This window comes from Helicoverpa armigera, chromosome 4 (assembly GCF_030705265.1).
Source record: "Helicoverpa armigera isolate CAAS_96S chromosome 4, ASM3070526v1, whole genome shotgun sequence".
Taxonomy (NCBI): Eukaryota; Metazoa; Arthropoda; class Insecta; order Lepidoptera; family Noctuidae; genus Helicoverpa; species Helicoverpa armigera.
In genome coordinates this window covers 2,332,148-2,351,360 of record NC_087123.1, presented here as the reverse complement: position 1 = coordinate 2,351,360, position 19,213 = coordinate 2,332,148, and the positions used below count along the sequence as shown (strand labels likewise).

The following is a 19,213-nucleotide window of genomic DNA, read 5'->3' as shown; positions in this document are numbered from 1 at the left end:
TAAAGACTTCACTTCCGTATTCCGTATGCTAAAAATGCGGACAGTGCATTGCTGACAACATTGATACAGCCAGTCGTTCGGGCGCCGTAACTTGATCCACTTATTTTCGCACGTCGACTGTTTCTGTATACAGGCTGATGTGATTATTCCATTGATTTTAATATCGCAAATAGATTGCTTTTCTCTAATTTCATAGATTGGCTTATCAATGGAACATAATATCTTCTCTGGACTTGGATGAAGGCACTGCAACAGGTCGTTTTCTGTGAAGAATAAAACCAAGTCCTTCCTCAAATTAAATGCTAAATATGGATAAGTCGATGTAATTTGATAGCCTTTTCCTGATTCTTCTCTTTGTAGAGGGATGATCTTATCCAGTTCATATTTCTCTGTGGTAACAAGAGGAATCTTGATCTCCATGATAAGATAGTCTTTATATACTCGAGCAAATACTCGCAGTAATTTATAAAGACTTCGGACACTTGACTTGTCTAGTGGCACATTGAGATCATCCTGTATCTCCCGGTTTATGATATTAATTTGAGCCTCCAATTCTTCAGGCGGGAACAGGTGGGTATCGATGTGCCCATGATAGATGTCAGTGATGACGTCGATGAGACCTTGTTGTACACGTCGTAAGTTTGATAGTACGGTGTATGCTGATAGTGCTGACGACGTTAAATAGAGACCTTGCGTTGATTCCGATTGTACGTTGTTTACTGCTTGCAATAAGGCCTTCATTTGTGTGTTCATGGAAGTAAATTGTTGATTCATTATAGCCTCATTTCTTCGGATGACGCTGAACTCAGATTCAATAATAAGAGTTTGATTCTTGATAAGGTTCTGTAAATGATTTTCATTCAGGGATATTTTCTCAATATCCTGTTTGTACTGCTCTGCAAACTGGTCATCCAACACCCCAAACAAGTAGCTAGCCAGGTTACCAACACCGTTAACTAGTCCTCTCTTGTATCTTTTGTTTGGGTTGACAAGTAAGGAATTATAGTGTTGCAGTTCGTTCAATTCATGTTCCAGTTGTAATATGATAGCTCCGTACGGCATTCTTGATTGCGGTAGGCAGGAACGCTGACATAATGGATTTAAATGTCGAACATATGTTTCTAAGTCGGTGAATCCAGACCAGTATGTAGACATGTTGTAATAGACTATCAATTTCCACTCGTCCTTGATATGTTGTAGCTCTGATACTTTGTCGAAAAACATATTCCTCTGACCGTTGAGCGGCGTGATATTGTATGATTGCTGCATACTAGGCGATATTATCAACACTAACATAAGAAGTGCTGACGTAAATAACGTCTTCATGCTGAATTTCGACTTGTTGCGACGCCTGTGGGACGGTGCCTGGTCTGAATTATTCGAAGTGGGCTCCTGCGGGATATTATTTTCTTGTACTGGCAGTGGGACAAGTTTGTTTACCGGACGCTTGATGATGTTATTTGACGTTTTCAACGTCACAACTCTGACACAGCCATCTTGACCGGGATGCAGAGCTTGAACTCGCGCCATCGCCCACTTCCCAGGCGGCATGTTATCTTCTTTGATCAGGACGATATCGTCTTGTTTAAGATTTTCTCTCACAGTTCGCCATTTTGTTCTGGACTGAAGCTGTTGAAGATATTCCGTGGACCACTTTTTCCAGAACTGTTTGTTCATGGCCTGAATCAATTGCCAACGTATAGTCAGGCTCATATGATCAGGATGTGTTTGTGGTCTTGATAACAAGGATCCGCCGATAAGAAAATGCCCAGGTGTAAGATAGGTATCCTCTGGATTTTCAGTGAGTGCGCAAAGAGGTCTCGAATTGAGACAGGCTTCTATTTGACACAGCAACGTGGTGAACTCCTCAAAGGTTAATTTTTGATTACCAAGCACTCGCTTTAAATGATATTTTAGACTTTTCACCGCTGCTTCCCATAATCCTCCGGCGTTTGGCCACACAGGAGCGTTGAAGTGCCAGAGTATTTCCATGTTGTTGATATCGTTGATGGCATTTGGATTGATTGAAGCCATTATCTCTCTGTACTCTTGATTCAGCAGTCGTGAAGCGCCAACAAAATTGGTCCCATTATCACTATAGATATTCTTGGGTACTCCACGCCTGGAACACATCCTTCTTAATGCTGCCAGAAAGGATGCTGTGCTAAGATCAGACACCAATTCTATGTGCACGGCCTTGGTTGCTAGGCACACGAATACTGCAATGTATCCTTTGGTAGTCTTGATACCTCGTCCCTTATTTGATTTTATCTCCACATGTCCAGTGAAATCTATCCCGACATTAGTGAAGGGCCGAGAGGGTGTAATTCTAGGCTTCGGGAGGTCAGCCATGAGTTGTTGATATGTTTCCTGGTTATATCTGCGGCACTTCACGCACGAGCGCAGATACTTCTTGACGCTGCTGATGCCGCTGATCAGCCAATACTTCTCCCTGATAAATGATAAGGTAAGTCGTGGCCCGCCGTGAAGCGTAGTGATATGAGCTTGATGAATAAGTAACTCTGCCAAGCGACTTCCAGGTGATATAATGATAGGGTGTTTCGCCGCGTATGTGATATTTGCTTGCTCCAAGCGTCCACCAACTCTCAGTATCCCGTGATCATCTAAGAATGGCCGTAGACAGGACAACTTGCTGTTGCTGCGGACGAAGCCCTGTTTCTTCAAGTGATAAAGATCGTCTTGAAAATCTATGCTTTGTGTATGTTTGATAATATGATATAGTGCGCCTTGTATTTCAACACCAGTCAGTGCACTTTTCGCTGCGTGTGAAGTTTTGTCGCGCAGGTTAGCGATGTAACGTGACACCCATGCCAATATTCGCACAATCTTTGTTATTGAATTAAACTTGTTGAGTAATTCTGTTATTAAAATCCAATTCGACTGGCATAAGGCTGTGTGCACAATGCGTTTCTTGATATCTTCTGTTGGAGTATGATATTCGGTTGTGGTGATATGATATGGGTTAAACTTGACAAGCCATTCTGGTCCTTCCCACCACAAGCGATCTCCTGATAAATGTTCGTTGGTCATTCCACGCGTAGCACAGTCTGCTGCATTGTCAGAAGACTTAACGTGGCGCCAATTTGATGCTGGAATTACTCCAGTAATTTTCTGTACACGGTTAGCCACAAATTGCTTCCATTTTGATATGTCTCCGTGTAGCCAGCCAAGTACCACCATCGAGTCGGTCCAGGCGAAAATCTCTGTTTGCTCCGCTGATAATGTCTGAAGAAATTTCTCCATCAATTGTGATAACAACAATGCACCTAGTAGCTCTAGTCTAGGTAGCGTGATAGTTTTATTGATAGGCGCAACCTTTGTTTTTGAACACACTAACTTCGATGTGCGCTCGCCCTTATAATTATTTGTTACAACATAAATTGCACATGCGTAAGCCTTTTCCGAGGCGTCGCAAAAAGCATGTATTTGAATGTTGTTGTTTTCAGTTTGACCTAGATATCTAGGTATTTTATAAATGTTGATATTTCTTAGGTCGTTTCGCAACCTTTCCCACTCTAATGATATGTTTGCTGGTAATTGTTCATCCCATGATAGGTTCGCAGTCCAAGTGCTCTGGAACAATATTTTTGCTCTGATTGTGAGCGGTGATAACCAGCCAAGGGGGTCGAATATTTTAGAAATATCTGATAGCAATTGCCGTTTTGTGTACGGTTTCTCACTGGCTTGCGGTTCTATTCTCGTGTCGAAGGTAAACACGTCACTAGCAGAAATCCACCGCAGGCCTAATGTTTTTCGAGATTCGGTGTCCTTGAACTCGAATGGAGCATTTATTTGTTCTGGCTGTAGGTTTTCAATAAGCTGCGTTTCATTGCTAGACCATTTTCGCAGGTTCATTCCAGCTTCTCTCAGTACTGATATTAATTCATGTTGCAATAGCATGGCGTGGTCGATGTCATTGCTGCCTCCAAGATAATCATCCATGTAGAATGATGATTCCAAAGCAGATGCTGCTAGTGGATATCTATCAGCATGATCGATGCCGATTTGTTTCAGTGTTCTCATTGCTAAGAACGGAGCTGCTCTTGTACCGTATGTCACGGTGGTAAGATTATACTCTTGAAGAGAATCACGAGGATGACTTCGCCACAATATTGATTGAAGATGCTGATCTTGCGATCTCACGGAGATCGCTCTAAACATTTTCTCCACATCCGCTGTGACAACGTATTTGTGTTGACGCCATCGTAGGATGAGATTTTGAAGGTCTTGTTGAAGGTTAGGTCCATTGTACATCAAGTCGTTCAAGCTACGACCAGATGACATTTTAGACGAAGCGTTAAATACAACACGTAGAGCCGTTGTTGTAGAGTCTAATTTCAGCACGCCGTGATGCGGTAGGTAGCATGCTGTGTAATTTGGTTGTTCGACCTTACGCATGTGACCTAGGTCTTCATACTCGCGCATGAATTTGCGGTAGCCTTCTGCTAATGCTTGATCTTTGCACATCTTCTTTTCTTGTTGAATAAACTGAGCGACAGCCTTAGATTTTGATGCACCCATCTCCTGCTCGTAGTTAGGTTTCATGGGTAATGCTACTTGATACTGGCCGGACTCCAATCTTCTAGTGGTTGATTGATAAAACTCCTCGCAATATTGATCTTCAGCTGATAATGATAAGGTAGGCTCGTGAATATCTTCGACCTCCCAGAACTTGGAGATGCTGTCGACATCATTGACGACAACGTGGCATGCAAACGTCTTCACATTGCCTGATAATATCCATCCAAGTTTTGTTTGCTGAGCGATAGGAGCTTGAGCTGGTCCTTTGATAAGACCACTCATGATAATATCTGAATAGACGCTGGCATCCAACAGCAAATCAATTGGTTTTGAAATGTTGTATTCGGGATCAGCCAGTCTTGTGTGTGATAAATGAGGCCAAGTTTGTTTCCTAAACGATGCATTAGGCAAGTTATTAATAACTCGTGATACAACTAGAGCCTCTGTTGTAAAATGATAGTCATCGTAAATTGATACGCAATCAAGGGACACTAAGCCTTTGCTTTGTTTTTGTGTCGATCCTATGCCTGATACGGCTGCTTGATAAAATTGCCTCTTCAACCCTAATAATTGGGCGGCATTTTCTGATATAAGGGATATTTGCGATCCCTGATCCAGTAGAGCTCTGAATCTCACAATGCTTCCATCTGAAGCCTTGATGTTCAATGCTACGGTAGTGAGGAGAACTTCTTCATTCTCACTGGCTACGTAGTTAACATTGCGATTATTTTGAGATGTGGAAGGTAATTCTGATGAAGTTGTAGACTGCTGCGTTTGCGTTTGTTCCAGTAGGTCACCTCGTGTAGAAAATGCGTCATGCATTATTGAATTATGATCACCGTTGCATTCCTTGCACTTTCTTGTTGAAATGCATTTTTTGTCATAATGCTTGTAAAGGCAATTACGACAAATTTCATGTTTTGAAATTGTCCTCAATTTCGCATCCGATGATTGCGCGAGAAAGCGTTTGCATAGAAACAAATCATGAGGCGCCTTACATACTGGACAAGACCTCTTGTATGTAGCATTCGACTGATATGGATATTTCTTGTAAAGCGATGCATTCTTCGAGAAGTTGTTATGATTTTGAGGCCTTTGATGACATGAGCTCGGCTTGTATGAATCTGATGTTGTAGGTTTCTCCTTCTTGCCTACGGGCTCTCGAGCCATGAACTTGTTTTCAAGGAACTGCAGGAACTCCGTATATGATGTAAGATCTCGTGGCGACATACGAGACTCCATAAAGTCAGTACGCGTTTCTTCGTCCAGCTTCTTTGATAGTAGATGAACTAATATTGGGTCCCAGGTTGTGATGTCAATGCCTAGGTTCCGAATGCTGTTAACACACTGTGTCGTCGTATCGTGCAACTTCTTGTATGCATGATAGGATGAATGCTTAGTGATCAGCGGTTGATTAAGGAAGATATCCATCTGTGTTGAAAACAGTATCTGTGGATTGTTATAGCGATGGGTAAGGATCTCCCATGCCGTGTCGTAGTTCTCTGCTGATATGTTGAGATGCTGGATTAAACCTTCTGCTTCACCCTTGACCTTTCCTTTCAGATGCTGCATTTTCTGCGCCTTCGTGATACATTTGTTGTTATGAATTGTTTCCATAAACAAATCGAAGAAGGTCGGCCACTGCGTGTATTTTCCGAAAAATGTAGGTACTTCTAATTTAGGTGTGGCCTGCTCCAGGTGAGCAGTAGAGTTTAACTTTCTGTTCAGCTCTCGTTTGATAGTGAGGTAGCGCTCTTCAATTTGCAGAAACCTGGCTTCATATGCATCGTTGCTGCCTTTTAATTGATTATCGAGACGGAGGTGAATAGTGTCTATAACCTTCCAGAGATGTTGAAGGCTCTTCAGTTCATCTTGAAGTTCCCATTTCTCTTCCAGGTCTTGAATGCTGATTCGATTCATCAGTCGTTCTAATGCTCGGAAATTGGTATCCTGCTGGCCAAGCAGGTCATCCCCTTGATAGGAATATTCTTCAAAAGTGGGTAGGGAAAATGCCGGAACCTTGGTCTCCTTGTATGAAGAGATCATGTCCTTGGTTCTGATATAGTAATCCTTCATGTACCCATAAATCCCTTTGGAGAAGTATTCGTATTGATCGTCTTCAAACTCCAGCAGCTTGATATGATTATCTTCAAACTCCTTCCAACATTGGTCTAGCGAGGCTAGACGATTGATAAGATATTCAGGTGTCCTCCTGCTCAAACTGTCCTTCCGGAAATTGCTATTGATTCTCTCAATTTCCTTGGTAAGGTTGCTCTGACGTTCGAACACTGATTGGATGCTCTCCATGATAATTGATAAAAATGATAAATACCTGAATTTGATATAAGGTTATCCTGATGCGGACGATGATAAATTCTTGATAAATGTTTGTTGTTCGAGTAATCTCCAGCACGATATATGCGCCTTCTCAATCTAACTGGTGAGACCCGCTTGTGGGAGGCCAGCAGACCGATTCGCTATCGATACCAGAAATCTTCAGAACACAATTTGATAATGATACTTGATCCAGAGAATCCGGCTCGAAGGACCATAAAATGTAGGGGTTGTAAGCGCCTACACTTGGATGATAGTTGATAGGTTGACTGCTTCTCGTTGATATAGACAGGAAGATCGTGTAGAAATGATAAAATAACACAAACTTCTGTGACGATAGTATATTGATACAAATGATAAGGTGCAGTGATATAAAATGCTAATGCTACAGTTTAAATAGTCATACAAAAGTGCTGACGCGCGCCGCGACAGTAATTATGTATATAAAATAAAATTAAACCTGTACAGTTGTCTGTACAGTCTAGATATATGAAGTTTTAGAACGGCTGTAATTTAAGTAAATTGGTCTTTAGAGATGATGAACCAATAAAAGTCAAAGCTTCTAGAACTTTCTCTTCTATTGATTGAATTATTGAATTAGTCAAAATCATTGTTAGGATCATTTTTGTGGTTCAAATCCCATTACTCAAAACACAACACCTACACAGGACAACTTAGTAACATCCTCTCTTAACCCAAATACTATCATAATAACCGTTACCAAATTAAGGCAACAAGAAAGCATCTAATCTCATTCCACCACTTACCGACCGTGTCATACCGGACGATATGACGTCATTACGATAAAGATAATGTCCACTATACTGGGGTACCCATTACAACCAGCCCATCACCCTTGTGCCACAAAAACGAACCCAAATCTAATAAACACGCAATAACAATGAAGGTGTTAGAATAATCGTTTCAATTCGAATGGGATTCGATTTACAATCGGTTACGCGTCTATTATGTTTACAATCGAGATTCGTATCGATATGATGATTCGATCATTCGGGTGTTATGTTGATACGTTTTGTTTGTGGTATGTTTTAGTGGCAATTTATGTTGATTTGGGCGTGTTTGGCGATTTTATAACATTGATTTGTTTTGATCTGATTGATGTTTTTTTCATGGTGTTCATTTTGGTTTCAGCTTAATGCCTATGGCTTTCTGTTCTTTTTTAAGCTTTTACTTCGTTCGATCATGCATTTAATACGAGTGTAAGGGGCAGTTAGGTAATTTCAAATACAGTATTTGACGAGCTAAAAAAAAGCAAGATTAGCAGTTATTACGGGTAGTCAAAAGCCAGGGATGTCTGACAACCAGACTTTGTTGTCTTGGTAACTGGGTTAAGGAGGTTGGGAATGGAAGCCGACTAAACTTATCGACCATTTCTATCACACATACACTAAAACTACAAGATCAAAATACTTTGTTCCTAGGAAATATTTCCTAGTATCCTTTAACATATAACATAACTCTACTTACACGTACTCAGCCATAGCGCAAACCCTTAGCCTGTTTTTCGGGCCAATGAGTTCCGATATTAAATTTGCAAAGTTGTACGATAGTTGGCAACTTTATCGACTTATTAGACAAAAGTTATCTTTAGTGCGCTGTAGTGCATGCTTTTATATGCTACTATATTATATAAAACTATGTTATAGCTTAATAATGATGGTTAGTGGGAAATAAATTGTTTATGGTAATATTTTATGCTATGAGAGCAAGTTGAAGTTTTTTCCAAAGAGTTTTACAGTAACAGGCTTGTAAGTCAAAATAAAATTAATAATTTCACTTTTACCTACACAAGCACTTATGAAAATATGAGTATGACGCTGTAAGTATGACAAGACTGGCATTTTAACTGTTACCAGAAAAAAAGTGAAAACGAATTGAGAACCTCTACCAATTTTTGGAAGTCAATTAAAAATATAGTTTTTAAGACTAATGACAATATTGAAAAAAGATGACCACCTATTATTTAAAATATCAGACAAATTTAAATAATATGAATGGGTCCATTCCATCGTGTACACGTGCCTACTCGATAATACTACACGTTTCAACATACTAAAATAAATGAATACCAAATGAATAACCTTTAAAATATAGCCTTCAAACAATTAGCGTAGGGAAGAGGCTGATAATCCGAAGGTTTTGGCCTGAATAAATGTTTGTCTTTTCAATGGAGGACACTACCGCTCTCGTCTACTCAATCTATTGCTAATACTTAGGGTAGCCATCTTGAAAAGATTTCTGTCATAGTGTGCGTGTGTGTTTTGATTGATTAAGACTACTTAGTTGTTACTAATTTTATGGTGATCAATAGAATCACTCATCATAGATCCCCTCGAATAACAGAAAGACATATAAAGAGTTGCCACCTAATTACTACCTGTTGCAACAATGCTTCCCTCGTGGTTTTGAAGATAATCATCATCTAAAAGTGGCACCGATTCTGACAATCACAATTTATGGCCAGTTTAATTATATAATAGTAATAATATATAAGGCGTTAAGTCCGCCATTATACATCGTTTTTGTAAAATGTGTGAAGAATAATAAATAAATAAAATTGATGTAGGAATATTATTTTCAAGGCCAACGAAAATATCATAACTAAATAGCGCTAAATTAATATTTTCAACAATTTATCCTAAAATTAGCGGTCATTTATCAAATATTGGCGTAATCGAAATAAAATAAGATTATTGAATTATATTGCCATAGTAATTTAATTTACTAAAACCCTACTTATTCACATTATCGTCTGTATAATATTATGAATGCTTTTTTTTATCGAATGAGTTACAGACAAACTGACATAGTTACTTTCGCGTTTATAATATTAGGTGTGACAAGCCTTATCAAAAAATATTATGACGTCAGTAGCTATCTATAGAAAACTGATCCAAAAATAATCCTATCCTAGTTATATCGATAGGGATAAGAATCAGGAGAAGATGATACATTATCCACTTATCTTGTCGTAAAAGTTGATTGTGGGACTTGGTTAAAGGTCAAAGCAAGGTGACTTCTGAAGTGACCTTGGACCGTTTGTCGGATAGGAAGTGTGACGCCACGAAAGAAGAAGGATATTTATGTCATCTTCATTATTTAAATTCATTTGAGTATTTTTCCACTGGAATAATTTGTTTATTTTTTTCTAAGTAGCCATTTTTATCGTGGGAGGCTATTTATATACTTACAAGCTATTTTTTGTCTGGATGCCCAAAGAAGTTCCTAAGGGGTACGTATAAAGAAGTTGGCAGAATCAATTTAATTATTTATCAGATCTTCACCATTTTGGTTAACTTTGGTAAGTTAATGTAGGTCGATATAATTAGGGTTTTTAAATAATCGATTTTTTTAATTTTCACATCCTTATACCCAAATAAGAACCCTTCATGGATAAAGGTGTATAAAAATATTAGTATCAAAATAAAACACCCTCACCAAACAACAAAAACCGAAATACCTGCACAATCCAAGATTCTAGATTAATTTAATAATCCTAAAGAAACGTTATAAATAACATTTAGATTAAGACCGACTACAATACTTGTACAAATTGAATTTGTTATCTCAGGCCCTGTTTATTTCGTCCCTTGACACAAAAACAGGCGTCTACCAGTAGATTTGAAATCAAATCATGATTCACTAAGGGAATACTTATCTTGTACATAAAAATCGTCGACTGTAAAATATAATAAAATGCCTTTTATTGCTTTTCAGTTTTTGTTTACTTTTCGGCAATTAATTTTGGTTTTATCATTTATGGGTCAATAAGTATTATTGCTGTTTAGAATTTGGACATTGATTTTTATGGTTACGTGATAAAAACTATAAAAAGGATTATGTATCACAGCACATTTTATGACAAACTGGCATTCGCCAGCAGTGTCACGATCGTGCTTATAGAACTACTCCGCGCACCTGGTTAACAAACAAACTGTTCCGCATTATAATGCATTAGAAAGCGCTTTATAAGCATTAGCTTTGTAAATTATTTTTATTTCCTGTCTTATTTCTTATGATGTTTGTGTACATAAATTGTAAATATATAATGCTATAGTAGAAACAGATTTCACATTGACAAATTAAGGAAGCAAACAACGCAGTTTTGCACAATTCACCAAAATGTAACGATACTAAAAAGAGACAAACAATTATAAAATCTTAATACCCTACAACATTTTTTTCCTTCCAAACTTCCCGCTCCAGACTAATTAACGAACAAAAAAAAAAACATTAATTCCGAAAATCAATTAGCAAAAAATAACACCTGTAAGAAAACGAAAGCAATTAATCTTCCAATTTAAAATCTTACATTTCCCACTTTTTATTGACACACCGAAAAATTCAATTTCCCAAATTCATGTCGTAAAACGGAATAGGATTATCTGATTGGATGCGATAATATCTAGCAATTACATATACATTGCTTTTTATTGACGATGTCTTTATTTGAAATGAGCTATTAATGACGCAATGGATGCGGTCCTCATCGTTAAAATCATAAGAAGTGATTGGGCCTGACCACGGAGTGAGAAAAGATGAGCAGAGATGCCATAATGCAGGTAGGTCAAGCATCTTCTTCTAGGTCAAAAAGGTACGGTGGTCAAGATCAAAACGACCAGTGAGTGACGAGTGAACTAACGAGGTGTTTGGGGTTCTTTGAGACATATATCAACGATTTTTGGTATTACAAGAATGGTCAGGTCCAAAGAAGGCGTATAAGGGCCTAGCTAGACAGTACCGTTCCTCGTTCCCCGCTCACCGAAATTTTCCGCTATGGCACCTCCGCTAGTCATTTGTTCTCCACGGCCTGATCATGAATAGAATGACCTGTGTAAACTCCTGTTACGTACCTACTTACGGTTTTTCAATTGAGGTTGATTTTGAGTACGTAAAAGGGACATATAAAGCAATTACGGTGACTTATGGTCACCGTAATTGCTTTATATGTCCCTTCTTTTGGACTTTTAGAAAGGTCCTGTAATTGATCCTTATCGTAAATGAGTATAAACTGAAGAAGTATCGCCGTGAAATAAAAAAGTATGTTATCTAACGTACCTATTATATAAATGTTGTTTTTTTTAACATTTTAAAGTTTATTTAGACTACTTCGAGTGTTTTTTGTAGGAAGAACTGAAATACTCGACGCTTTATAATGGCCTACAAACCCCTATTTATAATTCAACCTAAGTATAAATAAGGGCCGATTTTTAAATCGCCAGATAAGTTTTATCTGAAGAATATGTTTGACCTGTCAAATAGCCATACCTATTTATTTCACATATAGAAGTTAACTGAAGATTTATAATCGGCCCTAATGTTGTTTTAAATTAACGTTTCAATTAAAATCTTAACCACACAACCGACATGAACCAATTCTTAATACCTACATACAAATAAAACACCCCGCTCTCTTTATTTGCAGCAATCAGCAACATTTATATTCTGGGCACGAAACACAATACATGTGTGCATAAAATATTCAATGTTTTCCAAATGGCTTCTTAATCGCTGCTGTCGTTTACGACATTTTGTAATCTTACAGCTTATGAATGAAAAGGCGTCGACTAAGTTTACTATTGTAGACATTTTTAAAAATTACTCGGAGTTTTCTTTTGTAATTGAAATATGGATGTGTTACGGCTAAAGCCCGAGGTGCGGCTACATCTAGTTCCAACCGGTTGAAACCTATGTACTCGCTATATGCTAGCCCTATGTACTCGCTATATACTACCCCTATGTACTCGCTATGTACTTCCCATATGCAGTTATTACCGGTTAGTGCTGGGCACAACTTTATTCTACGTTAAAACTGTAAACATACACAATCCCTTATACATCCATATTTTCTTAAAAAAATATAGTATTAAAATACTGACCCATACAACGCCAGGGACACATGCTATTACCTAATAAAATCTTCATAAAAATACAACAAACAAATATATGTAAGATCAGCAGTTATTTATATGAAACGCTAAGGTTTTTAGGAGTCGTAAACCGATGTTCTTAACAATGGTAGACAGTAAAACATGAAAAGTGCGTTAACGGCCTATAAAGTCTGTTTATTGGAAGTTGTTAAAACAAAATCGCACTGTAAATAGGTCAGGCTATGTATTAAAGACGTGAAATCACCTTTGGACGGTAATGTAATTATATTGGGTTTTATTTCTTTTAGTTTTATTAAAAACCCCCAACTTTGAAAAGTGACACACAGACAATACGAATCGTACCCTTGCCGCTGTAAAGCAGAAAAGAATGTTACTCTTACTGACTACTACCCACCCACAGTTTTCAGGACCCTTTCGTGTTACAGATTTGCGGTAACTCATTCAAACAATCTTCCAGCACGATATATAGATGCGTATTAAAATAAAAAATCACTGTTAAAGCCTTTCATAAAAAAATGACTTCCTAAATGAATCACGAACGTAAGTCGCATATCTTATAAATTGTAACAGTACACAGATGCACAAAAATACCACAAAAAAACAGCTCTAAGAACAAAACACTACACCAAAATTACTCAGACCTGCCACAAAAAACTGCAGTGAACGTACTCCTAAACGTCATTCAGGGAAAACAGACAAATCCTCTTTCGATAATCCTTTAGGTGCCTTTTACAAAACTGGTACTTTCCGAAACCAATCAATTTGGAACGCAAAAATATTTTCAGGCACGTTTTTTAGTTACATCTACTATTTTCTGACGAACCAGATTGAAGCAATCGCGATAGTTTGAAAGGGGATTGCAGTATTAAAAACTGATGGATTATAAATACTGCCTTTGAATTTGTTTTGGGGTTTCTCAAAGAGGAGTGAAATGCTGTGTTATTTGTAAAAATATATTAGTACGAAAGGGCTGTATAAGCACGTAACATATTTAATTTGGATGAAGGAATGTAGAACTTGCTGCAACTAATAAATAGCCAGCTATTTTAAAAGGAGCTTTAAAATTTTAGTCTACTTCAAGAATTACCGATTTCATATACAATCAGTAGAAACAAGAATAGCCACTCAATCTCAAACTGATAAAACAAAAGCTAGTAGACCACCATCTATCGACAAAATTCCCAACAGTTTATTTATTTTTTCAAACTTGTATAACTCCGGTATCGAACTAACATTAAATAAAGAACCACAGCCACGGAGCACGCGATCGCCCCTATACCGATGAGTATAAATTATTTACAAAGTATTTAATTAACATTCTTGGCAAGTTCCTGAAACAATCTACCCTCCACATGCTTTTGTAAGAATCTGTGTGCTACACACGTAGCAAACGTAGCTGCTACGAAAATCTAGCGTAGCGGTGCTACGAATGCTACGGGGACAGTTTTAATTATAATTTTTGGGTTAAGTAAATTAATATAGCTATGGACTTTACATTATTATTGACTTGTATATGTGCTCGACTTAGAACTATATACATCATAGCTCAAATCTTCAGCTCTCCTCTCCCAATGCTTACTCAATCAACGATTTCAAGAAAATTTCTGAAATTCTGGAACTAAATCAAACATTAATAATAAGAAATTAAACTTCTCACTATTAAACATCCATTTTCATTCATAACTCTTCTATCCTCCTCAGTTCCAAAAAGACCTATCATAAAATGACTCACCGAATTTTCGTCCCGAATAATGTAACCCTATTTCGTTTCGTAAATGTGTCTTGTAAACGTTGATCTAATACATAGCATCACTTACCGACCTCTTGAGGTATTCTTAGTCTCCACACACTACAGACTAAATAGTCGGCCGATAGTGAGCAAAAAGAATATTTCAAACGAAAAACTTGATTCCAAATCAAAGTATTCAGTCGATCTGATACCGGCTAAATACCTGATCTTTGTAATTTGCGTATAATCATTGGTACGAATCTTAAGCGCTGACCTTCACCTGCGCAGAAGTGATTTATTAGCAAAGAATCAATCCCGAGTGACGGCTATGACGCCATGCGCTGCGGGCCAATCACCGGTTTACAAAGGGACCCAGTGAATCACTTCTGTGCAGGTGAAGGTCAGCGCTCAAGATTCGTGCCGATGATTATACTGCCGTTCATCTTCATATTTATTTAAGGGCCCAAATAACCTATCGGCCGACTAAAAATTTGCAGTGTGGGTACTCTTGTTGTGTACTCACTAAGTTTAGCTTTACAAGGCAAGTGGTAGCCAAGTAAACGGACGAACATTGCATAATAAATTGGCTTGAGAGAAAAACTATTGCGTGGTTACAGGGTTATAATCTTTCGTGGATCGTTGTGAGAGAAAAATTGGCTTAAAGTAAGCGTTTTCGTGAATAAAATTTTGGTTATTTTGAGACAATTCGATATCATTTTGAGACTTTAAAGACGAGTCTAGACCCAGACCATATGAATTGCAGAAGAGTATGGAGTCCCTAAAAGGATTTTAGGTTATAAGCCTTCCCCACTGTTTATATAAAACATGTGTAGCTAATCAAAAATTTAATTTCTTATTAAATATACAACGCAACATTTTTGCCTATAAAATTATAACACCCACATTAATCGAACAGTACCCAAAAAAAAATAAAAAGAACCTTCCGATCCTTTTATTATTTAACCCAAAAACAAAAGACAAGATCTTTTTTTAGTTAATTAAAATTAAAAACATAATACCCAACACATAGCTTCGCCATTGTTTCATACATTTTTTGATAATATTCAGCAAAAAATCTTTTCATATTTTTTTTTTTTTGTTAGACCGATATGGTTTCTTTATTAAGAAATATTTTTAACATAGCCGAAACATTTTCTTAATGATGTAATCCAACCTTGGTTTACCAGGACGCTAAGGAATTTAATTAGTTAATATAAGATTATGTCTTTATATAAATTTTTGAGGAAACGGCGTACGTTCATCAGGCGTATTGAAAACCTTTCCTAATTTATTGTTGATGCTGAATAAGTCGACAATTTGTGAAGAAATTGCGTTGACACGTGATATTATTTTGTGAATAATTTTCCTGTTATTCGATTTTGTATTTTGTACCTATCTTTATATTTTATTTGTGCGTAACGTGGGCGGAAACAGACGCATGCCAAGAGAATGATATTATTGAGACTTTGTTCATATTTTATTTTACCGCTACTCTTAAACTTAGACATGAATGAGTCGAAGCTGAAACCAAGACTAATTTAAAGGAAAACAATACATATTTAGAGAGTAAAGTAAGTAAATGTAAAGAAAACTAACATTACCTTAACTTTACTAATACTTCTTTCCGGTTTTCCTCCTTTTATTGCACTATTAACAAAACCTAAAGAAAACTGAGAAGCCCATAAATACCGGTAAACCACTTACAGTTAATTCTTAAACTTCCAAGTTTTTCACTGAAACCATAAAATCCAGGCTAGGTTATTCATTAAAATAACTAGAAGTGGACTCAGCGAAATAACACCATTTTGAAAAATTATTATAGCTACCGCCATTGCTTAACTTGGCGAAGTTATGAATTTAAGTTAAAAGTTAGTCGGCAGATAACGTAACGCCATCGAATTATGGTTCAAATGTAGGTTAGGTTAAGCGGATCTCACACTAACGTTTCACCTTTATTGCGTTTACAGCTTTTTTTTATAAAAGTTTCATGAATGCTTGTGATATGTTTACATTTGCTACAGATCGTGTTCAAAGTCAGTGTGTAGCTAGAAAGATTCTTTAGTGAACAGAGCCACCATTTTGATATCTGTCAAATAACTCTAGTGACCGATAACGCTCATAGAATCAACATGTGAAGGTGAAAGTGGGCTCAGCTTAGTTTGGAGATGGACCGAGACAGTCGGTAATATAATACAGCTACATACATATGTGGGCAAAGAATAATAAATAAAGACCACATTCAGGCAAATAAAGTGAACATATTATTTCCAATGACGTAATCGTCGTCCGTCAAATTTAAGAAGGCAGATCTTAGGTACATATAGGAGGCATTCATTCAGTAGTAGGGTAAGGCCCAAATAATTATGATGTTCACTTAATAAAGATACGTTATATAATGTTCACCTTATAGACACGTTCGCAGGCGAGCGTGACACGGGAGGTAGGTGTAGTATGTGATCCGCTTTAGAAGAGTTAAGTGTTTTTGCCGGTTTGCCGGATTAAAGGATGCTGGTACTGTATCAGATATTTATGACACGCTGCTAAGTTTCTTGATCGATTTTTGCACTTGCGTTCTTCTTGAAGTTTACTTTAAATCTTTGCGTTTACCTTAGTAAGGTGGAGCAGAGTTTGGGTTTGTGTTAGGATTTTCTTTTTAAAGACTTTAAGAGGGATATAGGAAGAGCGTATAAAACTCAACCTCTTTAAGTTTAGGACATGTTTTGAGCTATTATGGAGATAAAATCTTATTGCATTAACTGTCTTCTATTTTGTCGGTTATTTATTACAATTAAAGTCTCATGAAAGTTATACACGGGCTGCATATATTTAATGAGCTTTAAATTATGATCCTACACCCAACACAAACGTTGACAAATCATCAAAAAAAATTTTTTATAGTGCGATGTCCTAAGATACATTTTTAAGCTTCCTTACAAGTAGAACTAACAAAACACTTAACGTCGTGCCACAAAAACCTTTTAAATGTCAGTTGAACACTTGTCCAAAAAAATTACAGATTATGACATTGAAATAAGGTCCGTTTTGCAGCCACACATTTTTAGACAAGTGTTCAACATATGTTGAACTTTTTGAAGTAAGGTTGTTAAAATTTATTTTATAAGTAGGTACTCACATCAACCTCAATCCCAGGTTGCGCAAAGATCCTGGTAAACGGGTATTCTTTAGGCAGGTAGCTGAAGAACTCCTGCCGGCCCCTGTACCACTTCACACTGTATAAGGTCTCATTGCCTTCTAGAGTCCACTTGCAGCCGAGGAGCACTGTGTCCCCGAGTTTGACGGCAGATGGCGCTATTAGCTGCACGTCGCGAAGGGCTGTGGCATCTGGAACAAGGGAGAAAGAAAATTGATGAGGATGAGGCAAACATGTGTTTATTATTTTTTTCTATAAACTATCAAAATATTCATGTTGATGAGACCTCCACGCGCTTATAATTAGAATCAATGGTAATATTATATATTTGAAGAATTTGTTTGTTTGTTTGCTTAAACGCGCTGATCTTAGGAACAATTACTGGTCCTATGTTTTTCAGCGTTACACAGTCCATTTATCGATGATTTCAATAGGCTACTTTATATCCGGGGTCGTAGAGAAGTTCCAGCGGGACGTGGGTGAATCTGCTTGTTGTAGCTGGTAATTTATAAATGTTTTAGGCAAAAAAATTGGGTTTAAATAATGCTATGGGTATTCAAGAATTGCCCCAAGCAACCTAGGAGTGTTAGCGAAGCAGAATATTAAATTCGCATTTGCATGCCTTATAGTAGAGTTATGATCAAGTTTTTTAACGAATATCAATAAAGATACTGGATATAATCTGAAAACCAAAACAAAATGTTTCTAAATCACAAAGATTTTAATTAATTTGCGCAATTAAAAAGTTATCAAAATAATAAAATAGTAACTATGAATAAATTGCCAGCGTAATCTTTAAAACTTCTAATTGATGTTCAGATTCTAATTACACTGTTCTATTTCAATTAAAGTTATGTAAAACATTGCTTTGTCTACATTTTAACAATTGTTGGTAAAAGTAAATAAAATTCTCTTAAGAAATTGAAATGATTTGTCAGTTAATAAAATTATACGTTTCTATGTAAAACAAGATCTACAAAATCAATATGCTACAGAATTAGAACAATTTACATAGAAGTCTCTTAGTAAGACACGATTGTTGTTATTACAAAAAGTTAGTTTATTAAGGATTTTTTTAAACACGCGTCAATCGTCTGTTTAACTGATTTGTAACTAGAACAGAGAAGTGGTCTGGGACGCGGGTGAAACCGCGGGAAAACAAACAGCTAGCAGGCCAATAAAACATTTACCGTCGTACCACAAAAACTTTTAAACGTCTGTTTAACACTTGTTTAAAAAAATATCAGATTATGACGTTGAAATAAGATCCGTTTCGCAGCAACACGTCTTTTTAGACAAGTGTTCAACAGATGTTTAAGGTTTTGTAGCAAGGCTGTTAACGTCTTTCAGCACCGTTAGACTATCGTGAATCACGTAACCATTTCACACCCACCAATAAAAAGAGCAAGAAAGCAAACATTTTCTATGATTTCTCAGTAAATACCATTTGATTCGATATTGTCAGTACTCGGTAGCAATCTATCTGATGCCACAGTAAATCAATTTAGAGAAGTAATGTACGGAACATTTGTTCCAATGTATTAG

The 19,213-nt window shown here is 37.0% G+C and overlaps 1 protein-coding gene across 1 annotated transcript in view; it reads right to left on the bottom strand.

Annotated features, from left to right (window-relative positions):
• Positions 1-19,213, bottom strand: part of LOC135116759 (uncharacterized) — a 152,163-nt gene that overhangs the window by 8,923 nt on the left and 124,027 nt on the right. Inside the window, exon 3 of the mRNA XM_064034301.1 lies at positions 17,651-17,859. Coding sequence (XP_063890371.1) covers positions 17,651-17,859 — 209 coding nt within the window. The remainder of the gene's footprint in view (positions 1-17,650; positions 17,860-19,213) is intronic.